Genomic DNA, 18,138 nt, shown 5'->3' on the forward strand with positions numbered 1-18,138 from the left:
ATTTAAATTAAGGACTTTTGACTTGACTATATAGAAGAAATTTTACATGCACTTGAGTAAGGCAGGGTCTACAGCTATCAGATCTTTCATTTATTGTCTGAAAGACATTTTAAAGATCTTCTTAAATAGAATTTCTGACTTATTTTGGAACAAATCATCTTTTTTGTATTCAAGCATTTCAGGTCGGTATAAAGTATAGTAGTGTGCATGTGATGTCATGCAGAGGTAGGTATTATATGAGAATATGGTTATTAGAGTGAGATTGATTAATATACATTTTTACAACATCTATGTGCAAGAATACAGTAAAAGTGAAGTGAAGATTTCTAACATCAGAACGTTTTGCTTTCACACAGAAGAGCTTGACTCATTTTGACAAAAATAAATTAAAAGATGAATAAATTATGTTAGATCAAATGTTTGCAGAAATTCCTCACCAGTTCAAACACTCGCTGCAATTAAAGTTACAAGTTAACAGTCAAGAGAGGCTGCAAACAGAAGAAAATCTCATCACCGCTGATTAAAATGCACCACTTTGCCACTTTGCTCCATCGATTCACATTCTGTTGAGCTGCAGAGTCACCGGTGGGAAATCTCCACCCACACAGACACGACGAATCAAAACTTTACCAGTCAGACGTAAACAGCAGTGAGTCAGCACTTCACGCAGAGATGGAAATCGACAATGACACACCTTCCTTTAGCAAACACAGTTTACTGGTGTCACCTTACGGGATTTTCAGTGTTGAAATCAAACTTTTCAGTTATTTTCCCTAAAAAAAAAACTGCTAGCGACTAAACTAACAAACCGCCTGTTGTGGCTGTGATAATGTAACTGTAGCTCCCCCTTGACAGTTTTTAATGTTGATTATTGTTTTATTTGTAAGAGAGCTGGATGTTTACATTAAGACATGAAAAACACTAAAACTCCTCTCACCTCATTGTCAAGTGTCCTCCCCAAATGACCCTGTAGGTGACCTCTGACCCCAACTCTGGAAATTTTAGTATTAACACTTTCAACAGTGCCCTCTATGGTAGTGGTTCCTAACTGGTGAGTTGCAGTTTAAAAGTGAACCGCAGGTCTATTCTGAGTGCATCGCAAAGGATTTGTGAATGCAAAAAAAAAAAAAACACTTTATTTTGAAGCAATAGAGACCCCCTGGCACAGAGCTTTTATTTTGATGTACCATTTCTGTTTATTCTTGTGATATGTTTTTATGTTGCAAATGATGTATTCACATTTTGTGAAATAATATTGAATATGTGCAAGTTTTGAATACATAGACTGGGAACTAATAACTAAGGAGAAATCTGGACCCTGTGGCTGGACCTGCAGAGAAGTATCACCTAAATCTGAAGCCCCCTACTCCTTTAAGGAGCTTTATATTAAGTTCAGCTCATTGTTCAGATGTTCAGTGCCGCAGATTTTGTTTTGGTTCATTCTCACCGCTGTCATGAAGCAGACAGAGACACTTAGATGTGAGCTGGTCAACATAGTAGAGCATTTATCAGCTAAAGAATATTTCACTCAGGACTTGGTAGAGACCAAAAACTGAGCTAAATGAGAGTAAAAGTTGGACTTACCATCCATCAGGTGGCCAGAAGTACGTCTCCAATGATGAAGTTGCTCCTTGTGTGAATGCACGATGCTGCCGATGCCAAACAGGAAACCACCTGTAAAAACACACGAGCTCCACAGCGCTACTCGTCATCTTAGAAACCTTTTGGTTCAGCATCATCAGCATAAACTTTAGTGCTTCACATTGTAAATCAGCAGCGACTGGACAGATCTATGAGGAAAGAATATGTTTTGAGAGCATGAACAGACCTGTGGGTGTTCGGGAAGATTTTATCTGCTGATCTGCACGAGCAGTTACTTTTCTTTAAAAGAAATTAAATAGCATACGGTCATTTTTGGGGGGGTTGACCTACAAGTTGCCATTTTTTCTACAGACACAGACACAACTGTGAGTTACCGGAAAACTTCAATTAATAGCCCAGGCTATTATTTGCTTAAATCATTGACCTCAACAGCCTTATAAGTGGGACAGGCTTTTATATTTTTATGTGATTTAAGCAGCTAACTAAGCTCTAGCAGGACGCCAACAGCCTGGTTTTTATATATCCAAAAAAATGACTAAAAAGTGAACTTCATGGCAACCAGACCGAGCCACTGAGACAGGCCTTTATTTGTCGAAATGTAAAGCCACACCGGGCTACTAAAAGAACTGGGCATCTGCTTGGAAACAGGCATATATTTAAAGTTTTACGGTTAGTATGACCCTGAAGAATCCCCTTTAAAACTCACCACAGCCACACAAGTTGTGTTTTTTGTCAGTGAAATCTGGCTTTAAAGAAAGCATACATACGTTTCACTTTCAGTTCAGTTCCCCGTCGGAAAGGGCTGCCTGTTTGGGAAGTACAGAGCATACAACTGGATAAATGAGATTTGAATTAAACTGCACGAGTTGTTTGTAAACAGATGTTTTGATACAGTTTTGCTGATGTTAAACACGGACCCCTGTGACTTTAATTCATCAAGAACGTTCAGTTTTTGGATTCTTCATTCACTGTGGAGGCATGCGAGAATAACAAAGTTTCTGCATGAATTCAATGTAACATAGGTTCTGTAATTGATATACTTTTAAAGAAAGACTTTACCACCTTAATGATCATTTGTATATCAGCCAAAACATGTCTAGCAAGTGCCCTCAAACACTCAGAATGTGATCACACAGCTGGACAAAACTGTGAATAAAATCAGGTTTGGTAGCAACGCTGTGATCTCACATCCTGACTCACAGATTGATCACAGGTTGTATGTTTTATGCTCACTCAGTACTTTTGTCATAAACACATTTCCATACTCTCTGAGGGGCCTCGAGTTGTCACAATGATGAATGTTCCCAGAACGCAGGAGCTCAGCGGGGACAGCGCAGCAACAACAGAACCAGGGTGAATGTACCGACTTCAGCCAAACTCGCCGTACTGTAAGAATCAAACTGTCCTTTAGCTGCTGCAGTAAAATCTCTACATTATTAACACACGCATTAACGTACTAAGGTGTGGGACTACTTCACCCAGGACCGTTCTGATGAAGTATTCTGTAATATTTGTGCAGCCTCTGTAAGCCAGGGATCAGAGGACTCTTGGACTGAAAAGATTTATGTCATAATTCATTTATAGATTTATAGACAGAAGTTTACTGCAAATTTTATAAGTAAATTTGTGCACCAAAGTTATTTGTTGCTGAAAAGTAAAAACACTAAAGGGGGCTTACCCTACACAACACATTCAAATGTTTGTAGCATCAAACTGCTTCTCTAAAATTAGTGCCTAATCACAATCCTTCTAACATGTTATTTTAGTATTTATAAAAATGCAAATGATGTGGTGAAAATATATTTATTTTGATATAGAGTCCATCATTCTCTCAGTGTTGTGCACTTAATGGCATCAAACTAACATGGTGGGGTAAAGTGGGTTAATTCTCTAATACATCCAGATTGGGAGAACGGCACATCCCATTAAACAACATGCACGCACTATTGATGAGTTTTGATGAGCAAAATTGATTCGCCAAAACATGTTTTCTCCCTGGCAGAGTGCCGTCACCTCTATTTGCAGTTGGCAGTGAGATAAGTGAGTTTTTTTTGGTTGGTCTTTTTTTTGTGGACGACTGTTTTGCCATATCTGGTTTTCCAAAAGGTGCAATATTTCCAAACATTTCGTTATCCTGCAGAGTGCCTGAACCCATCGTACCCCGTGAGGGTTGATTCCACAGTGAGCCACTTCATTCACTGACCACATTTCTCTCACAGTCATTTTCTTGTAAACAAACAACATGTGAGAGAAAACAAAGCATAACATTTACAGTATTACCAACCTGAAAGCTGACTGTTTTGGTGGGAAACCTGGATCTTATTTTGATTATTTTGGTTCACTTAAAGTAAAAAAAAACTATATGAGAAATGACAGCTAAAACAATGAAAATAAATGCCAGGTAATAAGAGCTGCAACTGCAACTATTGCAGATTTTAGGGTGAAAAAACACCTCTCTGTTTTCTTCAAAAGTCTTGTTTTGTCCAACCGACCAAAAGCTATTCAGTTTGTAATTCATTAAAAACTGAAAAAAGGGGAAAATCCTGTGAGTCGAGAAGCTGTAACTGTAGAATTATATAAATTTTTTCACTGTTTTGCTAAATCGATTAATTGTTTCAGCTCAAGTTGCAATAAAACAAAACTATCCTTTGATATCTTCCCCATACGACCTTCATGCAGGGTAAAGTGAGCTGTGTCAGTGACAGTTTGCTGCTGAATCGACCGCCCTGCGCTCGGCTTGACGTCACCGCAGGGCGAAGGGACACGAGGGTCCGTCGCCTGTGGAGAACAGCTGGCTTCAAGACTCCAGCGCGGCCCCCGATCGGCTCCCCGAGGCGGCCGGGGGGTCAGCGGGAGGCTCAGCCAAACATCCAGCCTTTCATCCGCTGCTGAGGAGCGCAGGAGCTCACAGGAGGGACTTCACCAGCGCCACCATGTGGTCGACACCGCAAGCTACGTCCACCACCTGACCGGGCACCGTCACCTGGTGGAGAATCACACGGAGAAGTTTTAGTAAAATTAAGATGAATGTTTTTACCTCTTTCAGGGTTCCTACAGCTTACAAGAAGTGCAATGTCAGAGCTTTTAAGACTTTCTCAGTGACATTTAAGAGTGATTTCACGATAACCAAAACTGGGTGGAAAATTTTGAGAAAAAATTTTTGAAAAAAAAAAAAAAAAGACCAGACTCAAAATACTTTGGATTAGGGAGAATTTGCCCAAATATTTACTTTAATCTAAAACACTTTTGGGTGACAGCAAGGCAAGTGGGATTTTGTGATTTTTTCATTTTAAGTCATCTATCATTTTGAGATTCATAGAATCGTACCTTTTATGTCTTAACACTTTTAAGACTTATGAAGAATTAACTTAAGACATTTTAAGACCAATTATGTCCTATTTTAAGATTGATTAATTCAGTGCCTTTTAAGACTTTTTCGGGATTCACGGGGACCCTGCTCTTTGGTTTTGTTCACTTAACCGACACCTTAACTGCCATCACAAAAACGAGGAAAAAGTGAACTTTCTGAAACGCATATTTTCTTTTTAACCCTGAAAGTGAAAAAAAGGTCGTCTACAGGTGACATACTCTGCAACAATAAGCAGTGTGAAGGTGCTAACTAGAGTTATGTTGATTTCTGATTTTGCCGCTGCAGTCGGGTGAACGAGCACGCCTGGCATTATGACCCATTACAGCAACGTCAAACGTAGTCTCCGCTGGTAATTTTGATTAAAAGAAACAAGAATTATTATTATTATTCTGAGCTCACGTACTGGTGTGCCTCATGCTCTACAGTGCGTCAGCTGCGTGGTTGACTCTTTGTTTGCATGACTAATATTGAATCAGTGTTGTCTTACCCGCCACGGGAAGTACTGGTCGTCTCTCTTCCCGATGCCCAAACAACCTCTCACATTCTTCCCCCAGACGAAGAGCTCGCCGCGATCTGCAACACAACCATCAAACATCAGCACGCTGTGAGGCCGCGCGCCCGCTGAGCCTCAACGCGGGGCAGCTGCAGTTTGGAACAAGTCAGATCTTTTGACACATGCAGAATATAATAAAAATAATAACAACCAGAATTCAGAATATTCTAGTCAGACTATGTGTAAACAATAACTTCTGTGACACAAAGCTAATTTCTGTAACAATAATTAGATAAGTGGCACATTTAAACATTGATAAATAACTTTTAGAAATGTTTTCCCCCCATGTAATAAAAGATCTATCAGTTAATTTGGGAATGTTAGCAGAATCCAAGTTATGATATTTTATTTAATATTTCTGTCCTTAAGTAAACAAAAATAGTAAATACAAAACAGAAACTCATTAAAAAGCTGCTTTTATTTGTCAATTATCACATTAAACTGAATATCTTTGGGCTCTGGACTACTGGTTGAACAAAACAACACATTTTCTTACACTTAACTGGCATGTATTCGCTACTTTTTGACATTTCACAGAATAAACGATAAATCGAAAATATAATCCTGAATTAGTGATAATAAAATTCTCTGTTATTTGAAGCATTTAAGTACCATAAAATTGGGCTTAAATGTTCTTACTTTCCATCACTGTCTCGCTCCAAAGACAAAGTCTGATTTTAGGAAATGGCAGTTGAAGGTTACAGAATACTTCTGGTTGTACTTTTACTGCTGTTACTGGTTTTGGAGGTTTGAATCAGACTCATAAAAACTGGCTTAAAGGTTTTTTCTTTCACTGTTTGCCTTCTTTCAGGCTGCTGCGTTAAAGATAAAAATAAGACGAGCAGCAGACTCTTCTGTTCGGTGCCATAAACACTAAATTACCTGACTCAACAGTAAGCTGCTCCCCCGGACGTTTGTGCTTCACTTTCAGACTGGATGACACAGAATGACTTTGCTGTTTATGAGTTTTATGTTTTCATCTTTTATCCTCACTGGAAACAAAAAGGCTCAGGAGGCTAAAGCTGATCATTTAAGAGCTGAAGCAGAAATCTTGTAAAGAAGCATCAGTAAATCTTGTTTTTCTCGCTGTGATGCAGATCTGACACGGAGATCTGACAGCTTTTGTGCGCTTTTGAAGGGATAGCTCACCCCAAAAAATATATAAATTGTACATAGTGCCCACTGCTGTAGACATTCTGTGGTCCCAGAAAAAGTTTATCGAATGGCGTTAAGTGAAAAGGTGAAAAATGAAAGTTTATCAGTGCAGACTGACTTTGATGCAGTCAAAACGAAGGACAGCAAAAAGGTTATAAAACATCTGGAAAATGTTGTCAAAAATCCTGTGCATCATTTTCCAAACTGTTTTTACTCATGGAAATCCAAACATCTATTTTCACCACTATATAAACATTTCTAAACAATGCATTTCCAGATGATTCGTTGTGTGCGTGTGCACGACAAATTCAAAAATAACTGGCAAAGCCCAGGGAGGTAAGTAGTGTATAGAATGTATATTATTTTTTGGTCAACTATTCCTTTAAGACACTTTACGAGTGCCAAGACAAACTTACCCGTGACTGCAGCGAAATGGTTGAGGCCACACCTGATCTTGGTGATGGCTACCGAGGGGTTAAACTCTGAGCGCCCAAACAGTGTGGAGGGAATCATCTCCGGGGTCGAGGATTCGGATAAATTTGGGCCTTTTCCGAGGATGCCGAAGCCCCACACAAACACTTCTCCTTTCTCTAAAAAAAGACACAGAAACACAGAGTGATGTTTACACTCTGACAGGTGGAACAAAGGACAGAAGCTGTTTTAGCAGTTAAAATATATTTTTATACTAACAGGACATGATACAATACTTTCAATTTTGCATGTAAATTAAACTACAATTAGTAACTTTATGAAGAGAGGGCCACATTACACGACAATATATGAGTGATTTCCTAAATTAAGAGAGTTGATAAAACGTCTTTACTTCTAAGCCCTAAAACTCACAAATAATCAATCTGAGAATTTTTTGAACCTTTAACCCTCAAAACAACTGAGAGTTGACTTAGCTGCCATTCATACTACATCAATAAAAAAAGGTAAAAGCTCCAGTCGTATATTTAACATACAGCATGTTTATAACAAACACTTTGTGCAATTACTGTCATAGAGTCTAAAAACAGCTCATTTCCAAAAAAGTCTGTAGAAGCCTGACACTCAAAACTGTGATCTGCGAGGCCACCAAGAGTCCACATGTGGAGTCAATTCTGTAACACCAAACTGAAAAGTTTTGCAGCTTAAAGCTTTAAAAACTGCCAACCAAGCTGTCAGGTCAGAAAATGTGTCTTTAGTAACTCTGTACTCGATGCTTGTAATTCAAACACTGTCCTCATTTGAGTTGTTTTTGGGGGTTTTATTTGTGAACTGACCGTTGAGAACGGCGACTTGTGTGCCTCCACACGCGGCCTGAACCACTTTTCCGCAGCCTGTCAGAGGGAGATGTCGAGGAGAGTTGATCTGAAAGATTGAGGATAAACAAGAGCTCAGTGGTGATGATTACTCGTTCATGCATTTGCTGCTGGTCTCTCCTGCATTTACAAATACAATTATTCATCTGGTATTTATCTTTGTTCCCTCCGTGACAGTTTCATCCAAATAAAGCACCTCATGTTACCCCACAACAAAAATCCAAACTACCCTATAACCCTCTGAAACCTAAATCGACATCAGCTTTCAGACGCCTTTCAAAAGCATTTATCATTTTCAAAAACGTCAGCAAGTTGGTTTGGTTTCTTTTAAAAAATATGGGCAAAAGGCAATCAGCAACTTGTCATGGAACGTGCCGCAAATTACAAAAAAAACTGTAAAAGGTGACAACTGATTGACCTGAAAATTACCTTTAAAAAGGAGAGAGAGAATACTAAAAGAATTATCAAATGAGTGGAAAAAAAACAAATCTTGTGATTATTATAATTCTACATTTAAAATTAAGTTATTGAAATGTATATATATAATATATATTAATTTTTGTTTTATTTAAGTACCTGTTTCCAGGTTATTTTCCTTTATTTTTCTAAATCGTTGCCAATTTTGGGTATTGTAACTTTTTACCAATTTCTTACAAATGTTTTCCTTCTTTCCATGTTTTTACAAGAAATCAGGCCAACTGGCTCTAGTTTCTCTATGTCACACCAATTTTTTGTTTTTGTTTTTTAAATCATGGTTCAAAATGTTCAAACATCAGATTTTGTGTGTTTGACGGGTGACTGCTGCGAGCGGAGCAGTTTGGATTAAACCTTCTGACAGCGCGGACACATGACTGACAGGTGGAAACGGAAACCAGCGGAGCCGTCAGGCAACTCTTTGTGCCGCACGAGCAGCCGCACAGCAGCTCAGCACAGACACCGAAACATGTCAGCGGGCACGAATCCACTCTGCTGTACTGTTCCTGTCTGTGTGTCGGCTGCATCGGCAGCTTGTATCTGCTCTTCCACCTGCTGGACGACATGTTAGCCCTCCTCACCTGTGTGGCCTCAGTGACTGAAGCCAGCTGCAGGTATTCGGAGTTGCCCCACCCGTACAGCTGTCCCTCTCTGGACACGGCCAAGCTGCAGTCTCCGTACGTGCTGATCTGCTGCACCTCCACCCCGGCCAGATCCCCGCCCACCTCTGTCGGAAGGGAGCTGATTTTGTGATGTCCAAGACCTGGATTAAATAAAAACGAATCCTTAAAGATTAAACTCATAATGTTGATCAAATGACTTGTGGCACCGAACCACCAGACTATGGAGCAGCTTCTTTCCCCGGACTGTGAGAATCCTAAACTCCTGCTTAGGGACAAATTTAAAAAATAAATGAATCTACCTTGAATCAAATTAATCAAAATGGAAATTTAATTTTGATTTAAAATATCCTTCACATTATGAAGATGGACTGGAACCATAATATTTTCTCTCCCCCTTTCTTTTTTCCTTTTTCTTCTTCTTACTATTTATTCATTTATTTTTCTATTTTATTAATATACTTTTTTTAAAAAAATGTATCTATCTTTGTGTGCTTTCACTTGTTTACCTGCTCACTAGTCTTCTGGCTTGTACTTTTATCTATTAACTTCAAGCACTTCATTTTGCTTTTATTCATTATCACCAAAACAGGCTTGAAATAAAATGTTTCTGTAACCTTGTGATCTTTTTTGTAAATCTTCTAGCTACCTATTAAATTAAAAAAAAAGGTTTAAAATAATGGCAATTAATTTCTCTCCAATAACTTTCCATGCATCTTCATTTACTGCACATACACGTCTTATTTTATGTCTCCTCTAATGTTTACGTTTACCAGCAGCAGAATTATTTTACACAAGATTGTTTTTGGTTTCACATGGAAATTGCTGCTATATATTATTCACAGAATATATAATATATATAAGATATTGAGGACTTGGAAGAGGACATCTGGGACAAAAGTCTGAAATATGTTGATATATTTTCCCTCACTGCCAGACACTGTTTGAATTAACATTTTACACGTTTCATAACTTAAAAGATATAGCTGCTTTAAATCTCTGCAGAAATTTCACCAAGTTGTGAGAAATGTGACCGAGCAGAGGCAGATTGGCTCATAACTATGTATTGTGCCCAAATTTACATGGACTCTGGGTTGCAATATATTCCTTTTTTTTCAAGGATTTTTAATTCCAAGTAAAACCAGATCCACTTTTGGCTGTTCTGGTGCTTCTGAAAACTATACACGTGCAAAGCGTACAGCATCATCTCCTGTCCTGTAGTCTTATTTGTGCAAAGAAACGTTTTCTCTTGTTTTGGAAAAAGATGTCTGACCGAAATCTAAACTCTGTCAAGGAATTTGACAGAGTTTAGAAACTACTTATCTCCTTAACCGAAGGGAGAAACACTTAAGATGCACTGCACCAACAGAAGAGAGGGGTACTTTAGTTATATAGTAGTTAAATTACCCCATCTGCATGTTAAAAAAAAGGGAAAAAATAAAAACAGAAAAATAGAATTTTTACGTATGTACAGGCCCTAATGAAACAATTTTAGCTAATATATACAAGTCCGTCTGCAGAACAGTGCAGTTACAATTAAGCATCATTATCATAATCATCATTTCTTATCACGATTATCATTATTATTATTATGTTAAATTTCATTGCATGTTTGTTCTGCCTTGTTCGACTTTATTTACTCGATTTTACTGTTGTTAGTGTTTATTTAACTGCATCTCTGTTCAACCTCACTGTAGCAGAAAAGGCTACTGTAGAGCAGGAAAAAAACACTTCATTATGCAGCTTTCAAGGTTAAGAGGGCTGACAATCCCTGACAAAATGTCTCTTTTTTTTTTAATGTGAGCGCACTGACCCACCTGTCTGTCCATCTGCGCCCCATCCACATGCAAAGACTTTCCCTGTCTCACTGAGGAAAAGGCTGTGATCCTGTCCACATGCCACCTGGAGACAAAAGATATAAATAAATATTAAGGGATAAAACCACATTTGTGTTAAAAAAAATTGTGTCTATAAGCAAATGCACACAGCGCACAAGATTTAAAATCAAATCACAAACAGTTAGATGTGTCAGTATTAAATTTATTGATAATTGAACAAACACGCTTGTTAAAAATGGACTGATATGATGAAAATGGAACAAAAAATGACTGAAACTGAGCTCTGGGAAAAATCTGGCCTCCATCTGGTTTGAATGCACCTGCAGGTCTGTTACAGGAGAGTTTGGGATGAGACATATCGCTAAAATTCAAAGGCTGCACTCACCTGGGTGACCCTGCTGCTGAAGCCTTCTATCTTGTGAATGATGTGACTGCCACTGTTTGGACACGGGACAAAAAAATAAGCGATCCATCAGTGGAGAACAGCAGCAACTTTGAGAGAGGTCACATCATCCTTCTGTCTCAGTCTTTCTTTAAGAGCATTGCATTTACGAGAACACAACTCTCAGATGGAAAATATATCTAATGCAAACAGCCAATGGAGTAAATTTACAAATATAAGTTCAATATTTAGGAGTTCCCAAGGTCAAGAATGAACCTTTGCCCTAAAGTGAGATATTTTTTTACCTTTAGATTGAGATTCGAATGGAATTTAAGACAAATGTCCACATGTCTTTTTATAGCATTTCTGTCCTGCATGTTTTTTGTTAATTATTGGCTGACATATGCCTATCTGATGAGTCGAGCTCAAATTACATCTGGGTCCCACATATCTGACTTGGTGCTAAACTATCATGAAGTGTCTCCAAAAAAGCAAACAAACACAAGCCAGAATCTGTATTTAAGATGATCAAATGCTAATTTAATAGATATACTGCCCTACTGAGCATGCACAGTACTTTTTAGGACTCCCATGACTCTGCAGGCTGTCTTCAGTTGCACACACGCCTGCATAATAAGAGTTTATTACCCACATTTTGAATGTCTATCGGTTTCATCTCCAAATAAAGTGGTTCAGATAATCTTATTAAACTGCAGGCCTGGTTTTAAGCCCGTCTGATCATCTGGCTCTCTTGTCAGTTGCTGACTTTTTTTGTGACGTTGCCGAGTTCCCAGATCTCAGGAATGATATCATAATCCACAGAAATCATGGCGAGAACTAGAGCTGCCAAAATAAAAGCCAAAATGCAATATTTTACTTCAAGATGGAGCATTTGGCGGACTAAAAATGTTTCACAGTAACATGAAAACACATCATCACTCTATAAAAATACAGTAAAATGATCCTGAAATATTTGCAGGCTGTGTTTGTGTGCATGCAAAGTGCTTCAAGACAAACCTGTAAACTTCATCTTCAACTATCCGCCTTCCACACTGGCCGTACGCATTGTTGCCCATACTGAAAACTATTGAGAAAACAGAGAAAAGAGGGATGAGGAACAGATTTTTTCAAAATCCTGAATATGCCAACATGCCGAGCACCATTTAAACACATCAATGTAACATTTATCAATTTAAGTGAGATGTAAAGGTTTTATTCACATATGCAAGCTGCAAGGCTGCATTAAAAAGTTAAAGCCCCAAAGCAACCTTTGAAAGATTGAAAAACACAATAACATTTTTATTAGTTTTATTCTCCTTCAGTTAACATTCGTTGTGGGAGGAAAGTTTTAGCCCCAAAGGAAAAGAGTTGATGAATGAGTCACATAAGAAACAACTGCAGTGCTTCATTTGCAAGAGTCACGTCCTGTTTTCACACTGACTAAAGCTGACTTTTCCTTTTTAAGAGAAAGTCAAAGTAGAGATTAGGATTATCCTTCACCAGACAAAACTAAAGTGGCAAATGTGGTAATCAAACACTGCTGCATAACAGCAAAGGTAATACGGCAGGTAGAACACGAACACCTTAAAGGACGAGTCTGGAGTCGTTCCATACTTTTCTTAATGTCAACAAACAAAGGGAGATGTCACAATACTGAGAATATTGTGGCTCATTTATGTGTTTTTAATAGCTTTTCGACAACAGTTGAGCTCCATGGCAAAGAGGAAGAACATATATCACACAGTACTTAATGGATAACACTAGGGCTGCAACTAATGATTATTCTTTATTAGAGATATTGAGCGTGTGTAAAATCGACTTTATGGCCGCTTCTGCTGAGGCAAGACTTTTCTACAACAGAGAAGCACTTATCATCAGGAGAAGTTGTGTGGGGTTTGGACTGAATGCCACAGACCGTGAGAGGATCTCCACCAACGGCATACGCCAAGCGGCCAGTCACACCAAAGAAAAGAAATGAAACTGAAAGCGCCGGACGAAGAGAGAGAGGAGAGCCGGTATCAGGGCGAGGCTGCCCCATCTTGGACCGAGAGCTTCTCCTCTACAAAGCCTTCTTCTGGCTAATGTCCGGTCGCAGGAGAATAAAGTGGATGAGATGTAATTGAGGTTCACTCAGCAACGGGAAATCAAGAGACCGCTCTGTGCACATCTTCACAGAAACATGATTAACCCCTAACATCCCGTATCAAGCTGTTGCACCGGATAGATGGACCTTGTTGTAAGCCATAAGGACACAAGACTCTGATGCAAATTCAAAAAATTCACTGCAGGAATTGAATGATGCAAAGATGTAGCAGGATCAAGGACAAACGTTACTTTGTTTTTTAAAACTTTGTTTAAAAAATGACTAATAAATCTACCTTATACCTCCTTTTGTCTTTATGCATTGAAACAGTAAAAAATGCCCATCATTTTCCCAGATGCCCAGTTTACAGTCCAAAATTCAAATATATCCAATTTTCTATGAAGGGGGACTAAAAAAAGCCACTGAAATCAATTAAGTAGACAATTATTACATTTGACAATTATTACTTTTTTGTGAATCAACTAATTGATTTTGCTCTAGACCACACTGTGGGTGAGCCATCACTTGTTATTTTCCTTCGTCAGGCCAAACTTCTGGCATTCAAATGCCGAACAGCAAAATACTTGCCAGAAAAAACGACCGTTAAGACCATAAAAGCACAGGAATGGAAAACTCCTTAATTTGGCAAATATCAATAATATGATGGAACCTTTTTTAATAAAATTCTCCACAAACATTTACCTCATCGAGGGCATCAAAACAGAGTCATAAACCCATTTTACATCCTGCAATTTCAGAGACTTAAAATGGTGTTTGTTAGAGCATCTGTATGCTAATTTACTGAATGTACCAAACAACACTAACTTTTGCAACTATATAACTGTTTTCGAAAAGATTCAACAGCTGCCTGATTATCATTCATTTACAGTGAGTGGTGGGTGGAGGACGTAAGAAAGATGCACAGTGTGACAGGTGGTCGGTATCAACACTTTACCAGGTGTTTCGTCTTTTCCCACAAGCTCTGACAAACACTCGTCTGCAACACCTCGAAAAAGCCTCACGTTCGAAGAATGTTGTTAAGTATGCGTACACAGCACCTTCAATCTTAGGATGGCATAAACAGATCTTTGACCTCATACCAAAGGAGTATCTTACACAGATTCAAGAGTAAAGTTGATGATTTTTTAAAAACTTGGACACCCTTTTTTTTAGATATACTGGTAAAAGGCTTGTGACTTTGGTACTAAACCCTTTAATGGTGGATTAAAGCCCCGAAAACTGTCAAAATATCTTTGGGTACTGGGGAAGAATTTTATTTATTTAATTTGATTCATTTCCTTTTTTATATGCTTTGTTTTCTGAGCCTGCTTGAACTCATTGTTTCTTTTTAAGTCCGTTTTCATTGTAATTGGAACATACTAAGTGCTGTCTATACATGCATAGTTATTATTATCAATTCTGATGACTATAATATACGTTGTGTTTCCTGCACTGATTTAATGTTTGATTTGTCTCTATGTGTATATAAAATATAAATATATAAAAATTAAGCCTCACGTGATTTTTATCAAAGGTTAGCTTGATGTTGAACAATATGTAACTGTGGGGTCGCTGCAGTAAAAAGTGAGTCTCTTACCTCCCTCCTGGTCAGTGAGGACCAGAGAGTGAGCCCGGCCACATGCAACCTGAAGCACTTTGGTCTGCAGAGGCTCGACGAGCGGCAGAGCCACCGGGGACGGCTCCAACACGTAGTCGTAGCTTTTATCTACAGAGACAGAGCATGAAAAAAAAATGCTTTGGGTTTCTATGATAGATGTTTTTGCTTCTGTACAGGTGGTGCTTTTTCTTTGTCTGTCTGTTCTTCTTCTATTTGTTTTGCATGTGACAATAAGAGATACTTGAGTTGAAATATACAGTGTTTGGCTGCTTATTAGCTCCAGAAACTGTTCAATGAACATGTTAGTTAACCCTTTTGAAACCTGATAAAACTGGCATGATTACTTGAAAAAAGGAAAAAAGGAAATACAACACTGAAAGAGAAATGACCCAAATATTATCAAGAAATTACTAAAAAAAAAGGACAAAGGACAGCAAAGTTTTAAAAAATTAGCTGAAAAAGGTGCTTTGATTTAACAAAAAATGTATATAATATGTTAACTATAAATAAAGTTTTCTAGAAATTCTTTTACCCAGATTTTTAAAAATAATTTGCGGGACATTTCTTCTTCTTTTACTCCGCTACATTTCCCCGAGGCATTTTTGTTTAGTACTAACAATATAGGAAAGGAAGGGAGGGAGGAACTAAAGTTGTAAAAAAAAAATTAAAAAGTCTTAATTTTTCTTCAAGTGTAGTTTACGTTCCCTTTTTAAGGTGGTGTACGTTTCAAGGAAATAAACTTAATAATTCTCAAAATTCTGACGTGCTTTTTTATTACCAGTATTAACCTGCACTTTCACTTTCAATACTTAAGTACATTTATTATAATTAAATTACTTTTTATACTCAAGTACAGTAAATATCAGATACTTTAAGACTTTTACTCAAGTAATATTCTATTATTGTAGGTGACATTACCTTCTACCAAAGTAATGTTCTCGTGAGATATCTGTACTTTTACTTAAGAGTGGTTTTCAGGTACTTCATCCAACACTGCCATTAACTTCTGAGATGATTCTGTGAAAAAGTAAGTTAAAAAGAGTGGAGGGAAGCTGAATTTCTTTTTCTTTCTTTTTTTACTTACGGCGGCTGTGTTGCGTGCGTTGGAAGCCCAGCTGAGAGTCCTTGTTAAGGCCCATGCCCCACAGCTTGATCACATCTTTGGTTGGCGAGGCGATGAGAGTGAAGCCGTAACCACAAGCAGCAGACGAGATCTAGAAGAAGAAGACTAGCTACTGAGTTCAGTCTTAAAAAATACGTCACACACCTTGAGGACTAACTGTCCTCTGCACAAGAATATAAGATTTCAATCAGAACTCCAATATGCATCAATATGTTTATTTCAATTAAGTTAATTTCACCTGTTCTGCTGTCTCCAGTCTGTAAGGAGTCAGCTGATATTTGCGAGGATTTTTCCTGCCGCTGTCCGGCACCACAAAGCTGGGGATACCCAGAGCACCGGTGAAGCTGAAGCCCCACACAAACACTTTGTGGGTGGGCTTTTTGTGCCGGCCGACATACTGAAAAACTGGATCGCTGCTGGTTTTCTCCCGAGGTCTGGATGCTTTATTGAGTGTTGCATAGCCACAGACTTGAAGCTGTGTGCTCACGTGTCGAGTGCACAGTCGCACGCATGAAAGAGCCATCCTGTAAAACGAGACAAGACAGGGACACAAAACTGTAATCAGTGGTTTGATAGTAATGGCATGAGAAGCCCATTTTAAACACTTTATTATATGAAGGTTTTATAATTATTTGCATGATTTGAGATTGAATTTAAAATTTGCAATAAATACTACTAACTGATCAACTTCCCTATTGTGTACTTTCAGAGTTGTTTTTCATCAGATATACTTAAATCAGTGTGCAATAAAATGTGAAAAATGGACACATGTTTGCAAAGAGTTTTGCAAAAATAACACACCATAATATATATACGTTTAAAAATATTGAGCCTGCATTCCTCTGGAGCAATGTGAGACTGAGGCACTTAACTCATACAGGAGTGACTGTGCTTATACAGTCAAAGTATAGTTTAGGTTATTTGTTTAGCATAACAGAAAGGACAATGAGGATAAAAAATACAAAAAGTACATGTGAGGGTGTTGTAGAAACCTATATTGGCTTATATAAAAAACACATGCAGAAAACATGAAAATTATAATATAAACAATCAAAACATCAAAATATCAATAGCGATGGTTGCTTGTGTCTGTTTTACCTCTATGGACTAAATCTGGGTATCTGATTATGCTGGTTAATATTGATATGTGCCATGTAGCGCATATTTTATTATATGTGTCCGTTTTTATGTGCTTTTAAATAAAGGCCAAGTTAATAAAAATAAAAAATTAAGCCTGCATAAATGAAGCTTATGTGTTAATAGCCAGGATGAATAAGCAGCAACTTATTCCAACATATAATGCTACCTCAGTCATGTCGGAAATTAAACATATGATACTGGGAGTCTTTGAATATTTTGAAGAATGGTCAGAGTGTACTGGTAAATTCGGCTTTGAGCTGTTTTGTAAAGCAGCTTTATATCTTAATCAAATGTCCCATTTTAACTACATCAACACCAGCTGGTCCTTAACGGTTAACCGTTAACGTTGGCTAACGAACTCCAATTTATGTTAAAATTATCCTAAAATAAGATATGTCAAGTGGACTTAATTAACGCCGAATGAGAAAGCGGCTCCTAATGATTCGTTTAAGATAAAACCCAATGTTTTAGTAAACGTAGAAATTGTATAATATTCACAGGAGTATTAAATTATGAGTAATATGGACGCAGTTCCGCCGCGTGTTCTTAACGCTTTTCCTCCGCAGCCGCTGAGCTCGTGTGAACTTACCTTTGCTTCCCGTTGAAACCGAGGCTAAATCATTTCTTTAACGGGCTGAATAACTACCTTGTGCTGTATAGAAAGTAATGAGAACTAACTGAAATTGTAATTATTGATTTCAATGTCATTTTCGCGTGTTTGTTTACCTTTAGAAAAGCTAGCTAACCCGGGAAGAGGAAACTGTATTTCTTCTTCTACGGTTCTCGTTCCACTCTATAGACTCCGGTCATGTTAAAGAAGCGTTGCGCCACCTACTGTACTACTGTGTGTAACACAGGTACTGATACCACGGAAAA

General features: G+C 38.0%; 1 protein-coding gene across 2 annotated transcripts; it reads right to left on the reverse strand.

Moving 5' to 3' along the window:
- Positions 1-3,389: 3,389 nt before the first annotated feature.
- rcc1l (RCC1 like) lies at positions 3,390-18,089 on the reverse strand. 2 transcript variants are annotated; one of them, XM_088088909.1, is made up of 12 exons: positions 17,989-18,089; positions 16,361-16,646; positions 16,084-16,213; positions 14,979-15,107; positions 12,316-12,382; positions 11,302-11,353; positions 10,896-10,980; positions 9,040-9,221; positions 7,946-8,033; positions 7,097-7,270; positions 5,460-5,545; positions 3,390-4,585 (listed from the first exon to the last, which is right to left on the reverse strand). In XM_088088909.1, the coding sequence occupies exons 2-12, from the start codon at positions 16,643-16,645 to the stop codon at positions 4,508-4,510; spliced, it is 1,356 nt and encodes a 451-aa protein (XP_087945035.1). In that variant the 5' UTR covers position 16,646; positions 17,989-18,089; the 3' UTR covers positions 3,390-4,507. The 2 variants fall into 2 exon arrangements, with proteins under 2 accessions (XP_087945035.1, XP_042355655.2); XM_042499721.2 differs by having other exon boundaries at positions 17,852-18,032.
- Positions 18,090-18,138: the final 49 nt, after the last annotated feature.

This window comes from Plectropomus leopardus, chromosome 15 (genome assembly GCF_026936395.1).
Source record: "Plectropomus leopardus strain MGB_pleo_1.0 chromosome 15, ASM2693639v1, whole genome shotgun sequence".
Taxonomy (NCBI): domain Eukaryota; kingdom Metazoa; phylum Chordata; class Actinopteri; order Perciformes; family Serranidae; genus Plectropomus; species Plectropomus leopardus.